A 22,843-nucleotide genomic window follows, 5' to 3' on the forward strand; every position below is an offset into this window, starting at 1 on the left:
AAGGATTTCAAATTTATTCTTAATTCAAAGTTTGAGTGCTTTCATTAGACTATACCCTTTAGCAATGTTTTCTTAGCACCTGTTATCAGACTTTTTCAGATCCTTAGTAGAATAAAGATGCATCATTTGTAAAGAAGCTTCCTTATGTTAGCCTATTATTAGAAGTAAAAATGGTAAACCAAAAAGATTAAGACATAAATGTGTGTGCGTGTTTGGAAACCCATAATAATGTTTTTTTTTTCTTCTCTCTAATCTTTCCTGTTATAATTTTCTGTAAATGCTATATTGGCTAGTGAAATTACTCTCTTGTTTAATTTTTTTAATTATTTATTGAACAGTATCAATTTAGAAACTCAATTAGGGAACAGCAATAATATAAAATTAAAAATATACACAAATAACATGTAGCATAATTAAATCTCTAGTCATGTAGGCCTAAATTTGTGTCTGCTTAAATAGGTTTATGCTTATAAAATAAACAATTCAAAATTCAAGCATATTCAGTACAATAAACAAAATCATAATCTTCAGATATTTAAGAGGGGTTGCAAAGGGGGAAAAATGAAGCATGTAAAATCTTAGATGGAAAGTGACTCATATGACTATATAATTCACCAAGGGATTATCTTTATTATTAATTTGCCTGATGCTTCCATAAAAAAGTCCTTATTCTGAGTTAAAAAGACCACAATTTATTATCTGCCTATTTCCAACAGCATTGACCTTCTTTCATTTATTTGCGAGAATCACTCAATTATTCTCTAATTCTTTTTAATAGGCCTAATGTTCTGTAGAAAAGCGTTAAATAAATGAATTTAGTAAAGAAAATGCTATTTTAAGGATGATTTTATTTTAGCCAATACAAGTGTTGTTGTATTTGGTTTATCTGGTTTTTGAAACGTATTAAACTTTTGGGCCACTTTCAGAGTAGGCTATATGTGCACAACTAGATGATTTATATACAGAACAATTACTAAAATATTGTTGTTCATATATATGACTTTACCGAAATGTTTTAGCTCATTAAATAAAATCTAATGATAGCAACAACACAACCAACAGTGATGCTTGCCTTCAACTCCGGAAGTATTTTCTTTACCGGAAGTCCTAATGTGACCAAGAAAGATGGCGGGGGATTCTGCAATGGAGCTGCTCTTTCTAGACACGTTTAAGCATCAAAGTGCAGAGGTAAACTTGCGGAGTTTTCCATATTTACTCGTGTCTTTTAACAGGATGTTGCAGAGACTGTAAAGTCTAACAGACATTAATTTATTTTGCGCGTTCTTAAAGTTTCCATTGTAATAACGCGTTGTGTTGTGCGCTGTAAACAGTTAGCTTGCTAATTAGCACCCTAACGTTAATTCATACATATTAAATTCATTCAAACTAGAGATCACATTTTCATAGGAACACACGTTATCCTTAATATAAAACAAATCACGTTATCAGACTGTAGATGTTGTTGTTGTATGTTGAGTAAGCTTGACGTTGCTGAATTAAGTTGTAAGTTGTTCCACGCAGCAAACAAACTCGTGGCTAACGTTACATTGTTGTTGTTGGCAGCATATGTGTAGTTTCTATTAACAAATAACGTTAGCATACTGTGATAAATCAATTATTAGATTAATTTAACAATAACATGTTCATGTATTGTCTTAAACGTAGAAGCCGTTCTTTGTGCAGTAACGCCTCTGGTGCTGCTCACCGGCTTGTTTATGTGACAGCACCGCATGTGCATGTAAACAAGGAGATTGTCTGTAATGTGTAGAACTTTACTGAGGTAGCCGGTGGTGAAAATGTGTGATGAATTTGGACTTAGTTAAAAGAAACCCCCTGCATTTAATTTAACTTAGCATTTAGCTGGAGATTAATATTTCAGTTTTGATCTATTTAGTCCCCGCCTTTTTGTAAAATGATCAAGTCACCAAGTTATTAAAATGGGTATTTCTTTTTTTATTTTATGTAATATTGCAGTATTTATAATAAATGATTTATCTTTGCACACCATTTTTTAATGCACATGCCCTTATAATCTTTAATCAAAATAACATCCCCTCCCACTTGCAACACGCCTCTTCTCAGATGATGTGTAACTGGCAGAGGGCAGGACAACCTGTCACTCACATAAGATTAGAGCAATAGAGCATCACAGTCCTGCCCACAGCCGGTGCCAGAAGTAAGAATTCAATTCTCCGTTGACATTTTAGGTATAAGCAATAAAAACATAACCATACATGGTAGACTTAAAACCAGCTACGGCTGTATTAAGCGATTGTATATGCTCATATAAGCGCCAAAAGTTCATGGGGCACTAACCTTGTTTTAAAATAAATGCCTTTAATTCACAATGTCTTGGATAAGTACTTCATTACCCACAATCCTGAACAATCCCACTTTAATGCATGCGTGTAAACTGTCCCGCGAAAGTCTGTGAAGACTGAAGATCGTGTAATGGCTAGTTCATTGGTCGCACGTCAGAGGCACCCGCACAGCCTAGGAGTGAGCCATATGCTCAATGTTTTAGTGCAGTTGCATATGCGTTTTACATATAAGCTTCAGTAAATTCAGGAAAAGGAGTTTCCCTGCACATTCACTATATAAAATTCACTCGAGGAAAAAGTTCACGTGGCTGTCGTCGCTCTTTCATGGTGGCTTCAGTCGACTTTAGTGAGGCGCGGTGGTTTATGGGAGGAGTAGTTCCTTTGCTCGGAAATGAACATATGTACACAGTTTTGTACCTTTGACTTTTTTTTGGGATTTTCTCTTTGTTTTTTCACTCGAGAGATGATATGTTGTATGCTTATGAGTTTAGCCGTAGCTGGTTATCCTAAGACATGCGCTAAAACTCTTTAGATATGGATTTTACTAAATGTCAAGGGGAGAAATGAATGGGAAATTTACTTCCATCACCAAAGCTCTCTTATATATATATATATATATATATATATATATATATAAGGGATGGGCAATGATTAAGCGCGATAAATCGTATCCAAAATAAAAGTTTGTGTTTATATAATATATGTTTGTGCTGTGTGTATAATTAATTTGTATATATAAATACCCACACATGCATGTATATATTTAAGAAATATGTTCATGTATATATTTTATATATATTTATTCACAATTAATATTATATATAAATATACATATTTAATATATTAATAACACATTTTTCTTAAATCTATACATGCATGTGTGGGTATTTATATTTACAAATTAATTATACACACTACACACACATATATTATGTCCATCCCTAAATATGTAAAATTAGCACGTACATGCCTGGAGAAATGAAAACGGGACTTATTGTTGCCGAAACCTGCATTCATTACATTCACCTCTCACCTCTCTTCATTACATTCAATAATGTTACTAACTGATTAGGTAATATGATTGGGTAACTACCTATATCAAGATCAATTATAATTCTTCTTAACTAATTACTTGGCATAGATGGATTTTAATCCTGTATCTAAAGTTTCTTGACATGCTTCTTACATTTCTCCTCACTCCAGTATTTTACATGGTATCATGTTAGTATAGGCTGGAAACAGGTCTCTTGTCCTGGAATTTGGTCTTGTTTGGGTGTGTATATGTATGCTTGTGTTTAGTAGTGCTTTTGTATTGTTGCAGTGATCTGCCACCCCACCAGTCTATTCCAACAGCTCTTTAGAAACAGGTTGGACAGGCCTGTTGCCCTATGACAGTTTGTTGAGGAAAGGGTATATGCCGGTCTGCCATTTTCAAAAAGATCTTGATTTCCGAGAATGCTTTTGTATTTCTCAATACCTTGAACCCTAGGAATCCTAATTCCAAGACTTTAACAGTTGAACTAGCCTGATTGTTTTTCTGCTTGGCTGCTCTGTCTGGGTGTGTTTGAGAGATCTAGCCTTTGCATCAGTCTATCTGTGATTACATTTATCCTTGTCTTGATAATCTTCTTAACATTTTTCTGTGTCTGTTCTCTTACAAGTTGACAAATGTGGATGTTGTGCGGTTTCCTTACGGTGTCCTGATCACAGAAGTGAGAGTCATTCCCCCTGGCATCAAAGCACATAGCAACCTGCCTGACAGCAGAGCATTTGGGTGAGAAAACAAACTTGCACACACTCAAAGAATTTCTTATCTAAAATTACAGCAATCATTCATGTCCATAAAGAATCAAGCTTCTACTGTTGAATCTCTCTACATATTCACTACTTATTTTTACCATGTGTGCCATCCACACTGCATGGAAGTGTTCTTACATTAAGGAAGGTTTAGGATGGTTGACTGGTCGTCCAACCACCAACTAGTTGGTTGATAAGGGCATCTTTTTATTTCTAGCTATTCATATTTTCTAAAACAATATGATGGATTTCAAGAGGTAGCATTTTTTTTTCATGCTGACATTCTAAAAGCTATAATTCTCAGAAGTTGTGAAATCTTATTTGCTTTAAAAAAACCAATGAATGAAATCAATAAAATTTAAACATAATTACTAACTTGGAGTCATTTTTGTATTTTAATGTGTTTAATGCTTCCTTGCTGAGCAAAAAATCAGATTCAGACAATCCCTTGATTAGACAATATTGTAAATATGCTATTTTTAACATCCCTAATTTTCACTGCATATATGATGACAGTTAACAGCGCTTCTGCCATGTTTACAGTGTGTACAAACTGTCCCAGTGCTTCTGTAGTACACAGTAGGACATGAGTAATACTGTGGTATCCTCAGAAGTGAAATGGCTGGAGGACAGTTGAGGAAATTGGAAAAGGTTTCTGTGGTCGCTATTGTTCTTTATAAACAAATCCACCACACCCGCTATTCTCCGACCACTCTCAGCTTTTCCCATGATCTCATCCCAGATCTCAACCTGTTACGAGAACAATGAGAGAAAAGAAAAGTTTGTTTTGATAGGACAAACAATACGTATATGTAACAATAAATCGGTTCTGAAAACGAGGGATTTCTAAAATGATTCCTGCAGGCTAACTGAGGTGGCTGCTGATGGCAAATAGGGGTTCAGGTTTGTTTTTTGACGGTTACAATGCCCCCTTCCTGTGTATCTTCAGGGAAACAGCCCCTCACGCATTCCAGTTGGACCTGTTCTTCAACAATGTGTCCAAACCCAACGCTCCAGTGTTTGACAGGCTGGGCAGGTACTAAATAAACTCACACATACACACCAGTGTAGGATAAGGTCAGCGAGAAATACAGTATTCCATTTCACAAATCTATAGCTGAATAGATGCTTGTACTCTTTGATTGTTCAAATCATTGATGTCGGTGTTTGTTTCACACTAGCCTCGAGTATGATGAGAACAAATCAATCATCTTCAGGCCTAATGGAAAGGTAAGAGACCCCCTCATTACAGCCCAGCATCGTATTTCCATGTAAAAACATCCATGGACCAATATTTTTGTGGTTTCTCCAAAACTGCTGACAGCAGCTTTCCTCTGCTCAATAAATACTTCAAAAGCATTTTCCAGAATCCACAATATATTTGCACATGCCTCTGTAATAACTAAAGCTCTCATGGCTTGTATGCAAATCAGCCTTCATTTGTGTTTTGGACTGAGCGAGTCTTTTTGCTCCACCCCTCTAGACTCTTGCACCGTGCCTCAATTTTTTTTTTGTCTTTGTCTTATTAAAGATTAACACAGATGGGTTGGTCCTGCGTGGGTGGTACACATGCCTGACAGTGGCTGTGTATGGTACGGCAGAGCGTCCTCACAGCCATGAGCGGGACTCTCCACCACCTCCTCCACCCCCTCCGCCTCAGCAACAAGTGGGATCCAAGAGGAATATTAAGCTTGGTCAGCATAAACATTTTATACACGCATATGTAATCTCAGTTGCTTCATGTGAAAAATTAAACTTGAGTGTTTGTGAATTTCTAGCAGAGTGGGAGAATGAAGAGCAGTTTAATGGCAGCCCACCCAGACCACAACCCAGAGGGCCACGGACCCCACCGGGACCACCACCTCCAGACGACGATGATGAGGAGGCGATACCTGTGCCTGGTCAATGTATGTCCATGTGGAAAAGATGTATATACAGTGGTGGTCCGAGTGCTTCAGTTTTCCTAATTTCATACATTTTTGATCATGCCATTCAAATAATATGTTATAGCCATAACAATTTGAGTGAAAACTGGAATTAAAACTTTTTATTTTTCATATAATCTTTATATTTATTCATTTTGTGTCAATATTTATTTGCTCAATATTTAAACCTGGTTTAAATGGGGGAAAAAATGTATATGAACTTAAAGTGTTAGTTCACCCAAAAATAAAAATTATGTCATTGACTCACCCTTATTGTCGTCCCAAGCCAGTAAGATCTCCGTTCATCTTCGTAACACAGTTTAAGATATTTTAGATTTAGTCCGAGAGCTTTCTGTCCCTCCATTGAAAATGTATGTACAATAAACTGTCCTTGTCCAGAAAGGAAATAAAGACATCATCAAAGTAGTCCATGGTCCAAAAAGAACAAAAATGTATGCATTCTCTTCTGGTTCTGTTGTCTATCTGCGTTCATGCAAACATGTCGAAGGATTTCGACATAGAGGAAGACTTGCATTTTTTTTGCCCTGCCATATTTATTTGAACCCGAGTACATGGACGCACCAGATACACATCAGCAGCGTCTTACGTCATCAGCGTCACTGAACGCGTATTGAAAACAGAACCGGAAGACGATACAATGCGGAGTCGTAGTTTTTGTTATTTTTGGACCAAAATATATTTTCGATGCTTCTAAACATTTCTAACTAACCCACTGGTTTCACATGGACTACTTTGATGTCTTTATTACCTTTCTGGACAAGAACAGTATATCGTACATACATTTTCAATGGAGGGACAGAAAGCTCTCTGACTTAAACTGTGTTCCGAAGATGAACGGAGGTCTTACGGGTTTTTTCATTTTTGGATGAACTAACCCTTTAACTATATTATTTAGCATTTGTTTTATTATTGCATTTTTGTTATATTCTGTGTTATATATGTGCTGTCCAGGTCCAGTGAAGGTGGAGAACACAGAACAAGGTGATGATTACCTGGAGCCTGTCTCACCTGAGCGAGGGTCTCTTCCTGCTGAGGAGACCTACTCGGACGCAGAGCCGGATGACGAAGAGGGACCGGCTGATGATGAGGTGGATGAAGATGTGCAGTCTGAGGGAAGCGAGGGAGATGAAGATGAGGAAGATGAAGTGGGTGATGAGGTGACAGATGAGGATGCAGAAGGTGAGTAGCTGCACTGCAGTGGGAGTGAATAAACCAGATGTTCAGGGGAAAAATTATCCAGATATATTTTACGTGTGTGGACATAAAATTGTTATTTGCTAGATTTGCTCAGCCGGTGACAGTGTAAAAGGTTTTCCGTTTGTTCTTAGGAAAGGCAACTGGTGTGTGACGTGTTTTGTTTTTTTGTCTACAGGTGATGATGGATATGAGCAGATATCCAGTGATGAGGAGGATTTGGAAAGTGGAGCTTTCAAGCTCCCTGCCTTTGACTTAGACTACACACCTGAGGACCTCGCCTCACTACCGACTGTTCAGTACGATCCGTACGAGCGTGACCTCCGACCCCTCCAGCACTTCAACCCTCCGTATATCACGCGATATGAGGCAGAGCTAAAACGCCTCAAAATGGTTGATGTCCAGGACTCGAGCTCCTCGTGGGCGGAGTCTGCAGCGAAACTCTCAGAGCTGTTAGAGGCCTGGGGAGAGGGGCAGGGGGCAGAGCGAGGGGCAGGCTGGGTAACTGCATTAGAGGAAATCCCTGCCTTTCTAGTAAAAGGATTGAGCTTCCTCTCTCTAAAGGACCCTAATGTGCTGAGCGAAAAGTTGAAGCGGTTGGTCGACTGGAGCTGTGAAGCTCTTAATTTAGACTCTGCCCTGGCACAGCCCATAGCTCTGAACCTGCGCCAGCTTAAAGCAGGAACCAAACTGGCCTCTGCCCTGGCCGACTGTGGTGCCCTGGTTGTGCAGGATCTGTTGGAGAAAGGGATTGTTGGCAGCCTCCTGGAGTTGCTTTTTGCAGAGCATGTTTCATCCACTCTGAAACTGTACGTGCTGCGCTCTCTCGACAGCATCATCAGTGAGCCAAAGGCCATTGAAGCCCTGCTCAGAGACCATCACCATGACAATGATGGAACAAGTGGGTACCAGCGTCTGCTGGATCTGTTTTTGTTGGACCAGACCGTACGTGTCGCAACGGCAGGTGCGGCTATATTACATAAGGGACATTTTTATGAGGTTTTGACTGACCTGCAGAGGACAGCAAGCATTTGGGCTGAGCGGCATGCCACAGGGGAGGTGGGTGAGCGAGAGGAGAGCGAGAGAGAAGCAGGAGAGAGAGACCAAGCAATCACTGAGAGGGAAGGAGAGGAGAGAGAGGGGGAAACTCAAGAGGTAGAGCGGGAAAGCCCAATGGACATCGATACGTTGCTGGAATCTGCCTCTTTGTCAGAAGGTGACCTGGAGAGGCTGCAAGGTCTTCTGGAGGAACTCCTCCACCTGCTGGAGACAGCACCGCACTGTATGGTACAGCCTCCTGGGAAAGCTTTTCCCACCAATGCCCGGATTACTGGGCCACCAGAGCGGGATGATCCCTATCCAACACTGTATAGGTCAGTATCATGTGGCTACAAAACTGATACATCTTATTTTTGTTTTTTTTTGGTGATATAATATTAATTAATATTAAGGCTATGCTATATGTAACTATGTTCAAAATGTATATAATGATTGAGTACTTCATGAATCCATCTTCCAAACCGTGTTTTTGTCTTGTACTGATTCACTACGGTATGCCTATAAGTGTTTATATTATGACTATTTTAGATCACGAGGGACGACAACCGCTATGGAGTAGCCCATTACCTAGGGCCATACCTGCAATATTGTAATAACTGCAATATTGTAATACCAAGATACTGACAAGCCAACTGTAGAGAAACACAGCAACAGTGATGTTCACATTGTTTTTTAGTTTTACATAAGGCTTTGCCCATGTTTTACACTTCATTCATGTATTGAATGTTAAATAAGTTAAAGAGATAGTTTACCCCAAAATTTTAATTTAACTATCCCTTTAATTATAAGAGTGAATAATGTAATTTGGTCCCACTTTATTTTAAGGGGCTTTAAGTACAATGTACTTGCATGGAAAAGTAAGTACAAGATAGGCCCTACTTATTGTGTTCATGTTGTATTGTAAATCAGTTTTGCGCAGGTGTGGTGGTATGGGTAGGTTAAAGGGTGGTGTAAGGTTCAACTGTGTAATTACATGTAGGTATTTTAAAAATATGTACACAAGTCCATTATATCAAATTATTAATTTAAATTGGGATACTTGGGATACTCGCCTATTAGCTAGATACAGGGAATATACACTTGCCTAAAATAGTATTAGGAACACCTCAATTTCTCATAAATTATTAATGCTCTGAAAGCTCGATAAACGGATACTTGCACAATTGCTCTTTGTGGTGCTGATTTGAGAAAGCGAGTGTGTGTGTGGTTCTGTCTGAGCGCCACACGGACTGCGGATGGGTCCGGAGCGCGCACTTCAACGAAGGTTTAATGCTCCTTGACGTAAATTTACCAAAGATCTAATTTAAGCTAAGTTCATTCCACTTGTCTGCGGAAATGAACAAAGAAGAATACGAAAAGGAAAAACAAAACATAACAAAATAAAACAAAAGACTAAGACTAAAAGGAAAGGACAAACTGGAGACGTCCAACACCGGAAGAGAGAGCTGAAAAAGAGAGACGAAAAAAGAGAGAGATGCTTTTTCAAGGCAAATATTCCGTACCCCTTTTCGAGCGTAATAATGACCAATCACACCTGGGAAATTAACGTGGGAGAGGATTCCTTTGTCTCTTTCTGACCACCTTATTTGCATGTTTTATGGCAGTGTTAAAAGATGTAGTTTCTAACTAGAAAGCGGTTGTGTATAGAATAATACATTTTACTGTAAATCACCAATTTTAATATTGGTGAAATATCAGTAGTTTTGGAAAGCCTCTTGTCCAGTCAGATTGGAGAATCAGAACTAACTGTTATATAAAAATAGCCTAACAAGCTTATTGTCAGGTTTATGTTCTGTGATGGGACCCCTTATTTTGACATTTTGTTCTGCTTCCTTTAATTTCATTTCCCTTCTCTGTTTAGTCTTTGTGCTTGCTGATCGCATAAAATGAAATAAAAAGTACAAGCGTAACTCGTCATATACATAAACTTAACTTAAGAGTTACTCCGGCTAAAATGGTGTTCCGCAAGATGCTGCAGTTTTGTTTATTTACCGTTAGAGTGCCAAAAGTTACATGGTGTTGATTTAAGTTCAAATATATTGCATCTCTTTAATGTTTTTTTTTATTTTTTATACAGATATATGCATTCCTGTCACCTCCTGGAATCCCTGGCAGTTGTTCTGTCATATTCGGCTACATGTGCCCACCTCGGAGTCCTGCAGGCTGTCAGAGAACTGATGCGTTTCCTGTCCCAGTCCCAGCAGGGTCTCCTCTTCCTCCTTAGCCAGCACGAAACCACCAATTTGCTGCTTCGTCTCCTCACACCCCTTACTCACCTGACCCCACCCTCTCACTTGGTTCCACTAACGCCCCTTGCAGAGGTTGAGGGTGAAGATGCTCCTGCAGTTGGAGAGGGGTCGATTGATGATGGTTTTTGGGTCTGGCTTATGCAAACTCTACATGCACTACAGGGTGTTGCTGAGCTAAATGTGGTAGAGCTTGAAGATGGCGATAATCCAGATGTTTTGGCAACACTTCACAGCCTGTATCTCATTGGCTTTAGCAGCACAGGCCGAAACGCTGTTGCGCATGCTTTTAGCTTGGATAATAACATCAGCTGTCTGGTCAACCTGGTAGAGTTCCATGCAAAAGAGGGCCAAGGGTGAGTATATATGACATTGGTTGAAATAATGTCTGATTTATGAGAGCATATATGTTGTCAATCTATATATTTTTACAAATAAGAATGTGATAAATGTTTTTTTTGACACATTATGCAGAGATTGTTAACACTCAAATGGGCCATATGTAGAGCCCTGAGGCACTCCATAGTCATTTTTGTTTAAATTAATATTTCTTCCTAAACCTCTTGTTCTCTCTAACTTGCTGGCTATTTCTCACTCTCTCAGGGAAGGTAAAGCAAGGAAGTCTGTAACGTATAACTATGCCTGTATGCTTGTACTGCTGGTGGTTCAGACATCAAGTGATCTCCGTATGATGGAGCAGTATGGTACTCCAATTCTTAATGTCTGCAAGGCTGATGAAAACAATGCCAAGCTTCAAGGTTAGCCTGTTTGTCTTTGGCAGCCTACCAAAAACTTCAATGTCAGCCAAACCACCAGTTTCCATGTTTATTAAGAAGAATGTTTTTTTTCCAAGCCCTTAAAAGCTATTTTATAAATTTAGCAAATGTAAGTGCTTTCATATTTGACCTCTATGATTAAATATGTTTTTCAGAGCTGTCTAAGTGGTTGGAGCCACTTGAAAAATTACATTTTGATATCAGTGCCATCCCCACACTTATTGAGTACATAAAGCAGGTGAGGTTATCAACCACATAACAACTTTTATGGCATTTCAGGGGGTTTAAGATGATGGAGAATGAGGTAGAATATGTATATCCATCTTATGTAAGGCATTGATCAAGGCATTAGAAAACACTGTAACTCCTTTAGTCATACACACAAATGTTATTTTTTTATGATTGGGTCTTTCAGCTTCGACTTCAAGCTAAAGTAAAACCTGTTCTGTCAAGAAAAAATGTTGAGCAATTAATTCATGCTTTAGAAGATAACATGTATTATTAAATATGGTGTAGTAAGTAAGTTTTGCTGTTTCCATTGCCAGAATCTGGAGAACTTGATGACAGCAGATGGAGTGGGTCTTGTAAGTGCTCTCAGAGTGTTGTGCCACATTACTTGCCCTCCAGCTACTGTGCCAGGTACTGTATGCCTCAATCTTAACTTGTCTTATACTAGGCAAGTATAAGTATATTTTAGATACTAAACAGAGAAAAAAAAGACAAACAAATTAAATGTGTAAAAAAACATCAGATTTGTGTGTTAGGCTTTGCAGTATAAATGCACATAACATTGCTTACAAGTGCACTATAAATGCACTAAACAGACATTTTACGTTTAAAGGGATGTATTAGGGCTGCAACTAACGATTATTTTAATAACCGGTTAATCTGTTGATTGTTTCTGATTAATCAATGATTCAGATATAAAAATATGGAGTGTAAGGTATTTTGCAGCTCTTCCTTTCCATATAGCATATAGTGAGGTTTATCTTAGTCATTTAGATTAAAGATTGAAACATTCAGTGCTGCAACTTGAGGAAAAAAGAATCCCCTTGTAGTGGTAGGTCTATGAACAGAGTGTTTTCATCTTCTGTCTATCTAATTCAAATCATAGTCTGCTTATTCAGTGGTAAGTATTTAAAGGGTTAGTTCACCCAAAAATTAAAATTATGTCATTAATGATTCACCTTCATGTTGTTCCAAGCCCGTAAGACCTCCGTTCATCTTCGGAACACAGTTTAAGAAATTTTAGATTTAGTCTGAGAACTTTCTGTTCCTCCTGTGAAAATGTATGTACGGTATACTGTCCTTGTCCAGAAAGGTAATAAAGACATCAAAGAAGTCCATTTGACACCAGTGGGTTAGTTAGAAATTATTTTGAAGCATCGAAAATACATTTCGGTCCAAAAATAACAAAAACTACGACTTTATTCAGCAGTATCGTCTTCCGGTTCTTTTGTCAATTGTAATGGTTTTCATTTATATTGTCCATTTATCAAACTTCCATACCTCTTTTATAGTAATATGTAGTATGTACCAATTAACAGACACACTCTGTCTCTGTCTCTCACACTCGGCCTCTCTCGCACGATTTCGGACACCACCAGTCTCTCTCGCACTCGCTTGCGGAGTTTGCCTCACTTTTTTTGTCCAGTCCGGTGCCTCATAGATCTACTCCACTCCGTGTCAACTCTTTTAATAATCGAATTTTATTGATTTTATCTATTTGTTGTTGCATTATCTAAATTGTTATAGAGAATTGTTTAGATGGTACTGGTATTGACTACTGAAATTACATTGTGGCAACACTAGTACATACCAATACAAATATGAACTTCAGTGTCCTGATATGACTCATTGTGTGTGTGCAGGTCAGCAAAAAGACTTGAAGTGGAACCAGGCAATCATAGCCCTCTTCAGTGCAGAGGGCATGGACACTTTTATTAAAGTCCTCCAGAAGCTTACATCACTGCTGCTGCTGCCATGGCGACTACATGGGCCAATGGGTCCAATAGCACAGCGTCTCATGATGCTGTCAGTGGCCTCCTGCTCGCTGAGACTCATCCGAGCCATGCTGACAGAGCTGCTCTGCGGGGGAACCTGTGAGTTCCGTGACGTGCGTGTGCCCTCCGTCTGTGTCGCCCTTCACAAGATCCTCTGCTCCACCCCGACAACAGGTCGCCTTGATGCGGAGGAGCTGCGTATCCAGGGAGACGTGACAGAGATAATGTTAACTTTCACACATGCAGTTAGTCAACAGGAGACGGGTTCAGAGGAAACCGTGGCTGGAAACAGCTGGTCTCTAATGCTGAAGGAAGTGTTGAACTCTATACTGGCTGCTCCAGAGAACATCTACAGCAGCCTCAGTCTGCTGTCGGAACTGCTTCCTCTGCCTCTGCCCATGCAGACCACACAGGTACTGGACACACATATAGACATTTTGCAAGATGTATACAACGCTGGTCCAGAAGCACTTCCTGTTTCAGTTTTTTAACACTACATAAAAGCTGGGATAAAATACAACCAACAGAACATGTAAAACTGAATCAAAAAGTTAAACAACATCTTTAAGATGTTTTCTTTACATGTGGAATAAAGAAAACAGTTACAAACTGAAACAGGAAGTGTTTCTGGATCAGTGTTGTTTACATCTTGCAAAATGGTCTATAGGGCTACAAACACCCGTCACGGCTTGCTGCTGATTGTCCCTCTTACAGGAGCTCTGTTCCAAACCCTAGTTAGCTGCCTAGTGTCTAAAAAAAGCAGGAAATATATATGCTTCTGTACCTATTTTGTTTATTTATTAAAAGTGTGCATAGAAAATAGTTTCATTAATTTCATCTTTTGCCATCTCCCTCTTCCTCTCTCAGGCACTATCAGTGCAAGACATTGGGGTGGCAATGAACACACGAAAGTTGTGGAGTGTGCATTTACACGCCCAGGCTCGAGTATTACAGGACGTGCTGAGGTGCGTTTGTGTCAGCAGCTGTCCGCCTCTCCTCTCCTTGCTCCGCCGTGTATGCGTACAACTCTGCGATCTTGCCGCACCCACTGCAACTTTGGTGATGAGGACATTGCTGGAGCAGCTGCAGGAGGAAATGCAGCAGTAAGACCACATTTATCACATTAAGGAGTGTGTTCATAGTTTGAGGATTGGTTGTGGATGGATTAGTGTGTTTTACTCAAATGGATTGTGTGTTTAGGGAGGCAGCTGGCTCACGCTTGTTAAGGTTACTAGCCCTCCTCGACTCGCTGGCGTCTCAACGGGCTTGCAAGACGGCCATGTTGGCTCTCCTGAGTGGGTCTGCGCGCATTGAGGTGCGGAGTGATGGGAAAGTGGAGGACAAGCTATCAGAACTTCTTCCCTCCCTGCTGACCATGCTTGTCCTACCGGCAGATGCCGGCCTGCCAGCACAGCAGAACGCTGAATTGACAGCTTCCATTTTTCAGTCACTCTGTGACCAGGACGTGTCACTGGTTGTGAGTGGTTCGGGTGAAGCGTCGGTGTCTGAGGCTGAGCAGCTGGCCAACTCGCTGCCGACCAGAGACATGATGACATGCATATGTGACGGGATGTTGGAAGTGTTGGGAAATTCACACAGCAGCTACGCGCTTCAGCTCACATGTCTGCGAACCATGATGTTTCTCACAGAGCACGACTACGGTCTCTATCACCTCAAAAGGTGTCGCAGTGAATTTGATATCTATTATTTATATATCGCTGAATATTGTACTTATTTTTAATATTGGATATTTAATTATGCATGGTAATTTTCCTCTACTTTTACTTTTAAAATTACATTTTTAAACAGATAATCTTTAGTAAATCTCATAATGAATATCCATTTTTTAATACTGTACATTATAATGTCGGGATGCCTACAGTTTTTATTAAAAATGTAAAATTAGATTTTAGTAATATAGGATAGGATATAGGATTTTATAGGAATATAGGATTTTAATATTGTCTATTTATCGGTTATCAGCCATAACATGAAAGTAATTATCATAGCATCCCTAGACTTCTTAGCCGTAATATAATAATGTAAAATGTTTTTGTGTGTGATATTTGTGGTTTAAATATTTTGTGTTTGTGTTGCAGCTCTCTGAAGAAACACTGCTTGGCCGTTTCCTCTCTGATCCGCAGGGAAACCACGTCCTTTAATAAAGAGTTAGCTGAGCTGCTTTCAGCCCTGTTTGACTTTTTGAGACAGATTTTGAACATTGAAGCTATGGTAGGTGACAACAGCTGGTTTAGCTGATTAGTTCACATTTATTTCATATGTATATGCTAATACATATTATTTTTGCTCTATAGGATGAAGACATAGACAGTCGATCTTTGGCACTTAGTGTGAGCGACATGAAGCTGCTGCTGCAGTGGAAGGAGGACTCAGGGGAGCATCCGTTATCAGAACTGGAGAAACATATCATGGTAGACATGGCAGCTTAGATTATACATAAGTAAGCTGTGCCCTATTGCCTGCATGAAAGGAGGCGCTCATATTAATCTTCTCCTACTCTGTATCATCCACCCATGTATGCAGAAGCTCTGTAAGGAGGATGAGTCTTTGGAAACTCTGCTGGAGAATGTGGCCGGACTGCGACAGATTATAGAAAGTTCTGGAGATGCCACAGCTAATGTAGAACCTGAAACTGAGCCCACTTTACCTGCACCCGAGCCGCTTCAGGCACAGTTCAATCACAGGTAATATGGACAGAGAGAGTACTTCCTTGTGTGTCGGTTATCTAGAAATAAATATTGTATTACAGTTACAGCTAGTTCCAAGACAGAATTTCTCATTTTTATTTAGTTTAACTTGATGTACTAAAAAACGAAAACTTAAATAAGAATTAATGAAAAGTATATAGACATAAAAAAAACCGAACAAAAACAAACCAAAAATATAGCTGCAAGCAGCCATTACCGGGGCCAAGCGCAAGAAGCGGCAACATATGCCAAAATGGCTAGGAGTGGCAGACCAACTGCAGCAAGGAGCAATTAAGGGCATTTTGAGAGAACTTTGGGCAAATGGCTAAGAAAATCACATAAACATTACCTTATAAGATGATTTAATGGGTTATCACTTTCGAACAATAGGTGGCGCAGTTACGAAATAGATGTGTGGTCAGAGTGAGGTGACAATGACACATGCAAAGTTTGGTGTCAAAATGTGAAGGCATTGCAGAGATAAAGCCTAAATAGTAATTTTGGCAGCATGCCTAAATTTTGATGCTGTGGTATACAAAAACGGTTTTGTCTATCATCGTGCAATTCATAACTTTTAGTCGGCACGGTCTGGAGATGATACGATTCAATTTTCGTGAAAATCGGACAAACGGTCTAGGAGGAGTTCGAAAAAGAAGGTTTTTCAAAGAAATAAAGATGGCGAACAGAACGTTTGTCTGATTATGGAAAACCTGATATCTATGTTTTTGGCATAACCAAAGGAATCTATTAAGATCAGTTTCATTGCAATAGGCAAATTTATTCAAAAGTTATTAGCGTTCTCAGAAATTAATTATAACTTTTGACCAACAGGTGGCGCTGTCTTAAAATCTTTTAAGTACCTTCAGGGCATGCTGCTTATGGCACACACTGAGTTTTGTAATATTACACCAATGCATTTGTTTAGTATAGCATTTTATTTCACAAAACTCTATTGAAGTCAATGGGAATTTCACGTTTTGTTCTATTATAACGCCACCAAGAGGCTCAGTCCCACAATTTTTTTTATGTGTCCTCAGAGTGACCCCATACATATGTGTGTCAATTTTGGTGAAAATATCTCAATTCGCTTCCGAGTTATAAACATTTATATGAAAAAACACGTAAAAAATGACTGACACATGACTTTGTTTGAATTTTACTACCCCTTACTATCAATATTTTCGCATTTGGGCATTAGCGTTTAGTTAACAAGCTATGATTCCGTGTTTCTGGCGGTGGTTTCGTCTCGATCGGAACAGCGGTTTTGAAGATATCGCCAAGTGTTTTTTTCGCGCTAAATCGCTACGCTACACCAACCGTAACACGAAACCCAGCATGTTTAGTATTGTTGGACTCGGCAACGATTCAGGAACTCAAAAAGATGACTCCCGTGAAAATAAGTGTACCACACCCAAAGTTATAAGCGTTTGGAAAAAAAAATTCACCACTAGGTGGCGCTGTTTCGAAACTTCTCAGGCTTCTTCAGGGCATCGTACTGATGACCCATACCGAGTTTCGTAACAATTCGTTCATGCGTTCAAAAAATACAGCATTTTAGCACATAATTCAAAATGGCCGACAGCCAAAATGGCCGATCTGGGAAAATTGGATATCGGTCGACTCGGCATGATGCCCTGAATCTAACGAGATGAAGTTTATGATTTTTGGACAAACCGTTCAGAAGTTACGAGCAAAAATAGCCATTTTTCATATCTCCGGACCACTAGGTGGCGCTGCGCCGAAACGCTGCATGTAGCCTCAGGTCATGCTTGTGATTACATGTACCAAGTTTGGTCTGAATAGGATGAAGCGTTGCGGAGATACAGCCTTACGTCTGTTTTCGCAAGCGTTATGTAAAATTAGTTTGTGCGTTTATCGAAAACCGTTCGGCGAATCATCTTGAATTCCATAACTTTTTGTCAGCACTGCTTGGAGATGATCCGGTGCGATTTTGGTGAAAATCAGACAAACCGTCTAGGACGAGTTCGCAAAAGTACGTTTTTTAGAAAATTCAAAATGGCGGCCGTTTTTTTATGACGGAAAATGACGTCATAGGGTGCGATCGAATCGGCATGAGCTCAGGAACAAGAGGAAAAAAGAATTTTGTTGATAGGCCTTACGGTTCAAAAGTTATTAGCATAATAAAAGTGAAACTTTGGACAGTTGGTGGCGCTAGAGGGAATGAGTTAGAGACACCAAAATTGGTGTATTTAAAGTTGGGACTGTCCTCTATCAGAATGTCAAACCAAAACAACTTTCCCGCAAACCGGTCTATGGGCTGCCATAGACGCCCAGTCGGAAGAAGAATAATAATAATAATAATAATAATAATAAGAACCGGAACAGATACAATAGGTGCCTCCGCACCTTCGGTGCTTGGCCCCTAATTAGTCAAACTTGAACTAAAATTAAAATGAAAACAGCAACACACTGATTGGTTGATTTTGTATATTTGTAGATTCACACATTCCTTGTAATGCAAATACTTGATCCAGATCAAATTCTGTATCCTTGCATCCTGAAAATGTGTCTCCACTGTTATGTCTCTCTTTTTCCCCTCACTCACTTGTTCTCTACCTTCAGGACAGTTTATGTTCTCTCGGATGTCCTGGACGAGCAGTTAAAGGCCCTGTGGTTCTCTCCATTCCAGTCAGATGAGATGGAGACAGAAGTAGACATGGTGAGGAAAATGTGTTTGATGGAACAATAAATATATTTGTGTTCTTAAAATATGTATTGGACAATTGAACAAAATATATACAATGAGATATGGAGAGCTACATGAACAGATGCTAGCAGGTTTTAAGGTAAAACAAGAGAAAGTTTTAGAATCAAGTTTAATTTTAGTCATCTTTTGTGAATGTGAATCTTAAATTACTCTTAATTTTTATTGATTCATGTGATCATTGTAAATGTATGTGCCGCAGGTGAAAGTAGACCTAGTTGCTCTGGCCCAGCAGTGTTGTCCAGACTTAGACCTGAAGGCAGAGTTAGAACGATCGTTCCTCAGTGAACCCACTTCACCAGGACACAGCAAACCAACCAAAGGCTTCAGACTGGGCAAGCACAAACATGAGACCTTCATCACATCCAGGTACCCACCAATCTAGTCATAGATTACTCTTTTACAGGGTTCTTATGCAGTAATTTCCAGGTCTGGAAAAGTATGGAGCATGCAAAAAATTCCTTTGCGTCCATTCACACATACAAGAAATCAGACACAGTAATTTATGTGATATATAGTAATTTATCACCCCTTTGACTGGGATAGAAAACCTGTCAAGAGTGAAGTGATGGGGTGGTGGAGGGATGTTGTGAAACTGTCATGGGACAGAGGTGATACCGGTTTCTTCTTGTGCTGATTGGAAGAGTATGATGATGTAAAAAGTTTCTTGTGTGCATGCAAAAGTCTGTATATGTCACTTTTCGTGCATACAAAAATCTTTACAATTAATGGCAAAATCACTGTTATTTCCTACTGACACACTACAGCAAAATATAAAAATAACTGGCTTAAAACCACTTTTTGGGGTGAAAATACTAACGTGCCTAAGACGGTGCACAGTAGTGTATACAGAGTAGACTTGCATTGCATGCACACGAGAAATTGCATGCTTACAGATTACAATTTCTAGTTTTATATACTATAACCTATGTCTATTGACACCACAGCGAAATATATAAAAAACTTGCTTAAAAGCATTTTTTGGAGGGATGTGCTACTTTTGTAATACTACATTTTGCTTTGGAGGTCTCTAAAAACGGATGGGAGATCAGCACATTTTTCAATGATTCTCAAACGCTGGTCTGATGATTCAGTCTCTTTAATTTCCCTCCTCGCGAGCCTACTCTGCTCTGATTGGCCAGACAGACTAGTCTGCTGTAATTGGTCTACCACTTACAGTGCTTATCAGAAGCTAAATGCCCATATTATGCCCTATAGCGATTGTACACTCTAAAGACAGTAACAATGTTGTCGACTTTGTTGTCGAATCTGATGATGAAACATTGGAAAAACTAGTTATTCAACCCGAACCTCCATCGTAAGCATGACTTGAGCAGGACGTTTCTCTGTGAGATGCTAGAACACCACCCAGTCCCAGTAGAAAAAATATACATCAATAAATAATTATACTTAATGATAAAGTGGGTACTGTCCCATCTTTAATGGACATGGAGCGTTTTGTAAACCTCATTTAGACTTCATGGAGATTTGAGAAGCATTCGTCAAAAGGTTATACTTCTGTTGTATCGCTGTGGTAATTTTAATCAGACTCTTCGCATCCTCATCCTTTGGAAGTGTTTACAAAGAGAATTTGGTTTTGCAGAGTAGAAAACAGCGTCTTCTCGACATACACAACAAGAACCAGCTATAGTGTTTGAGGGTGGGTCAAGTTGTTCGTGGGTGGACAGTGCTGAACATAGTTGGGTATTAGGCAAATGTTTAGCCGTCACGGAAGTGGGATTGAAATTCCTGACTTGTTTAGGCAGTTCAGTGTCAATTCTTTCTTTTGAGAAACAATAACTTTATTTATCGCATGCTCTTTCGTCTTCAGAACTTTGTAGATAGCTGCATTACACATTGCATGAAAGGGAATATTCAAAAAAGAATAATAGGGCAATTTGAATATGGTCTGAAAATCTACAGAGCGGTTTGGAAATTTGAGTCTGAAAAAGTATGGCATTTTGAAATGAAAAATGTGTAGAAACCCTTTTACCTTGAATCTATGAACTCTATAAAGCTACAAATCATTTTCTTTTGTTTGCAGTGGAAAGTCAGATTATGTGGAGCCTGCAAAACGAGCTCATATCATGGCAGCCCCTCGGGGTCGGGGTCGTGGTGCGTTTGGCCAGCTCTGTCGACCACATGACATTTTCCGCCAGCGCAAGCAGAACACCAGTCGGCCTCCTTCCATGCATGTAGATGATTTCCTTGCCGCAGAGTTCAAGGATGTTGGTCCGCCCACTGGCCTGTCCCTGCCCAAACGGCCACCAAAGGGAGGAGGAGCCAAGCCACCGACTAGAGGCTTGTTCACTGGAGGAACCAGAGGGAGAGGCTTCCAGAGTCACACCCGCTTCTTCACTCCACCTGCCCCAAAGAGTGTTCTGCTCGCTGGTACACTCATATGTTTAATTCATCACATATACACTCTTTACTCTTTTATAAGTGGCTGATTAAACCTGTGAAACATCATTTAAAATAATTTGTTTGTATTTTAGGAAACTATCAGCGCCGTGAAGGTGGTCGCGGCTCCGCTTGGAACACTCCGGTGACAGCTGTCACTCACAGAGGGACTTACAGTGAACCACGAGGAGGACAAAGCAACTTCACCCGACCGTTGCCCTCCAGACAGCCACCTACAGGTAGGCCTTCATCCTTTTTAAAAAATAATATAGAAATGATATAAAATAGCCATTTAATAACCATCAAACATGACTCTGCCAGCTTATATGGGTTTTAAATTAACAAGACCAATATATTGACCAGGAAGATTAGCTAGTATTTGATTATTTGGGAATTATTTAGCATCTGCTGATGACCAATGCCTGCTTGACCAATTGATGGGTAGAATAAATGTAGTAGTTTTTCTGTCACTTCTAAAATCTTTCGACAGGCCTTGTGCAGATAATAAATAGATAACGCACCTTTTCTGTTTTGAAATATTTTTACTTCATCATAATATATAATTAAATTGAATTATTTAATAAAGTACAATTTAATAATGAACAATATAGAAGTTATAAATGTATATCTAATATGTGTATAGTATAGTAGAGTACACTCTCTCTCTCTCTCTCTCTCTCTCTATATATATATATATATATATATATATATATACAGTATATGTATTTATATATATATATATATATATATATATATATATATATATATATAATTTTTTTTAAGCCACTGCTTTTTAAAAAAAAAACATTGGTCAAGCCCTATTTTAAATTTAAGTAATACATATTGATATAATAAAAAAGTTTAAGTACATTTTTGAAACTTTAGAAAACACATTTGGATGTACAATGAATTTTTTTCAATCATGATTTTGGTGATCGGACCCAAAAATGCTGATCAGAGCATCTCAGGCGCTAATGTCTCAATTTCCCTGTTGTCAAAAATGTCAGGCATGTTGTACATTTATTGGCTGAATGGGATGTCATGATAATACTTTTTTAATACTTTCTCTGTCTCATTTTGACGTTACTCCATATTAGAGGGTTAAAACTTAGGTGATAGTTAAGTGGTACCTTCTGGATGTTTCCCTCAGTGGTGACTTCTTTCTAATCATTAAAGTTGCAAAAAATACCTCAATAATGAATGAAATGTTTTAAATGGCTCTTTACTTCACTCTACTGCTATATCAAACCGTTTTTGAACCCTCTCTTCTAACTCTTCAGGTGCGTACAGATTGGCTCCTCGGGACAGAGCCAACAGAGGGAGAGGAGCAGGCCTGTCCTGGTTGAGTGGTGGTGGAGTTGGTGTGGGAGGAGGTGGAGTAAGTGGCGGTGGACGTGGTCAAGGGAAGTTCAACAGTGGAGGGAGCGGAGGCGGACGGGGCCGACATGTCCGCTCATTCACTCGCTGAACTTGAACTGCCTTGAGCAAAGTAGACTCAGCCGTCAGGCTCTAAAGGACCAATCAGGATGTGGATCTGCTGTATCTGTTGCAACCACCGACTGATATTGTGGATATGTCATGTTTTGTGTTTCTCTCATTTTTAAAACAAAAAAATATGATTAAATTCTTGTGAGGATATGTTTGAGTGTATTTTTATAAAAAAAAAAA

At 39.2% G+C, this 22,843-nt stretch overlaps 1 protein-coding gene across 3 annotated transcripts; it reads left to right on the forward strand.

Moving 5' to 3' along the window:
• Positions 1-1,064: 1,064 nt before the first annotated feature.
• On the forward strand, positions 1,065-22,813 carry virma (vir like m6A methyltransferase associated). Of its 3 annotated transcripts, none has more exons than XM_039679441.2 (23): positions 1,065-1,188; positions 3,983-4,095; positions 5,068-5,154; positions 5,300-5,348; positions 5,650-5,812; positions 5,897-6,025; positions 7,016-7,243; positions 7,437-8,631; positions 10,395-10,919; positions 11,167-11,321; positions 11,495-11,577; positions 11,885-11,978; positions 13,211-13,755; positions 14,210-14,445; positions 14,543-15,022; positions 15,442-15,574; positions 15,658-15,774; positions 15,887-16,047; positions 18,634-18,730; positions 18,978-19,144; positions 20,820-21,166; positions 21,271-21,414; positions 22,456-22,813. In XM_039679441.2, the coding sequence occupies exons 1-23, from the start codon at positions 1,126-1,128 to the stop codon at positions 22,641-22,643; spliced, it is 5,499 nt and encodes a 1,832-aa protein (XP_039535375.2). In that variant the 5' UTR covers positions 1,065-1,125; the 3' UTR covers positions 22,644-22,813. The 3 variants fall into 3 exon arrangements, with proteins under 3 accessions (XP_039535375.2, XP_039535377.2, XP_039535376.2); XM_039679443.2 differs by having other exon boundaries at positions 15,890-16,047; XM_039679442.2 differs by having other exon boundaries at positions 5,900-6,025.
• The last annotated feature ends 30 nt before the right edge of the window (positions 22,814-22,843 follow it).

Source organism: Pimephales promelas, chromosome 12 (assembly GCF_988280905.1).
Source record: "Pimephales promelas chromosome 12, fPimPro1.hap1.1, whole genome shotgun sequence".
Taxonomy (NCBI): Eukaryota; Metazoa; Chordata; class Actinopteri; order Cypriniformes; family Leuciscidae; genus Pimephales; species Pimephales promelas.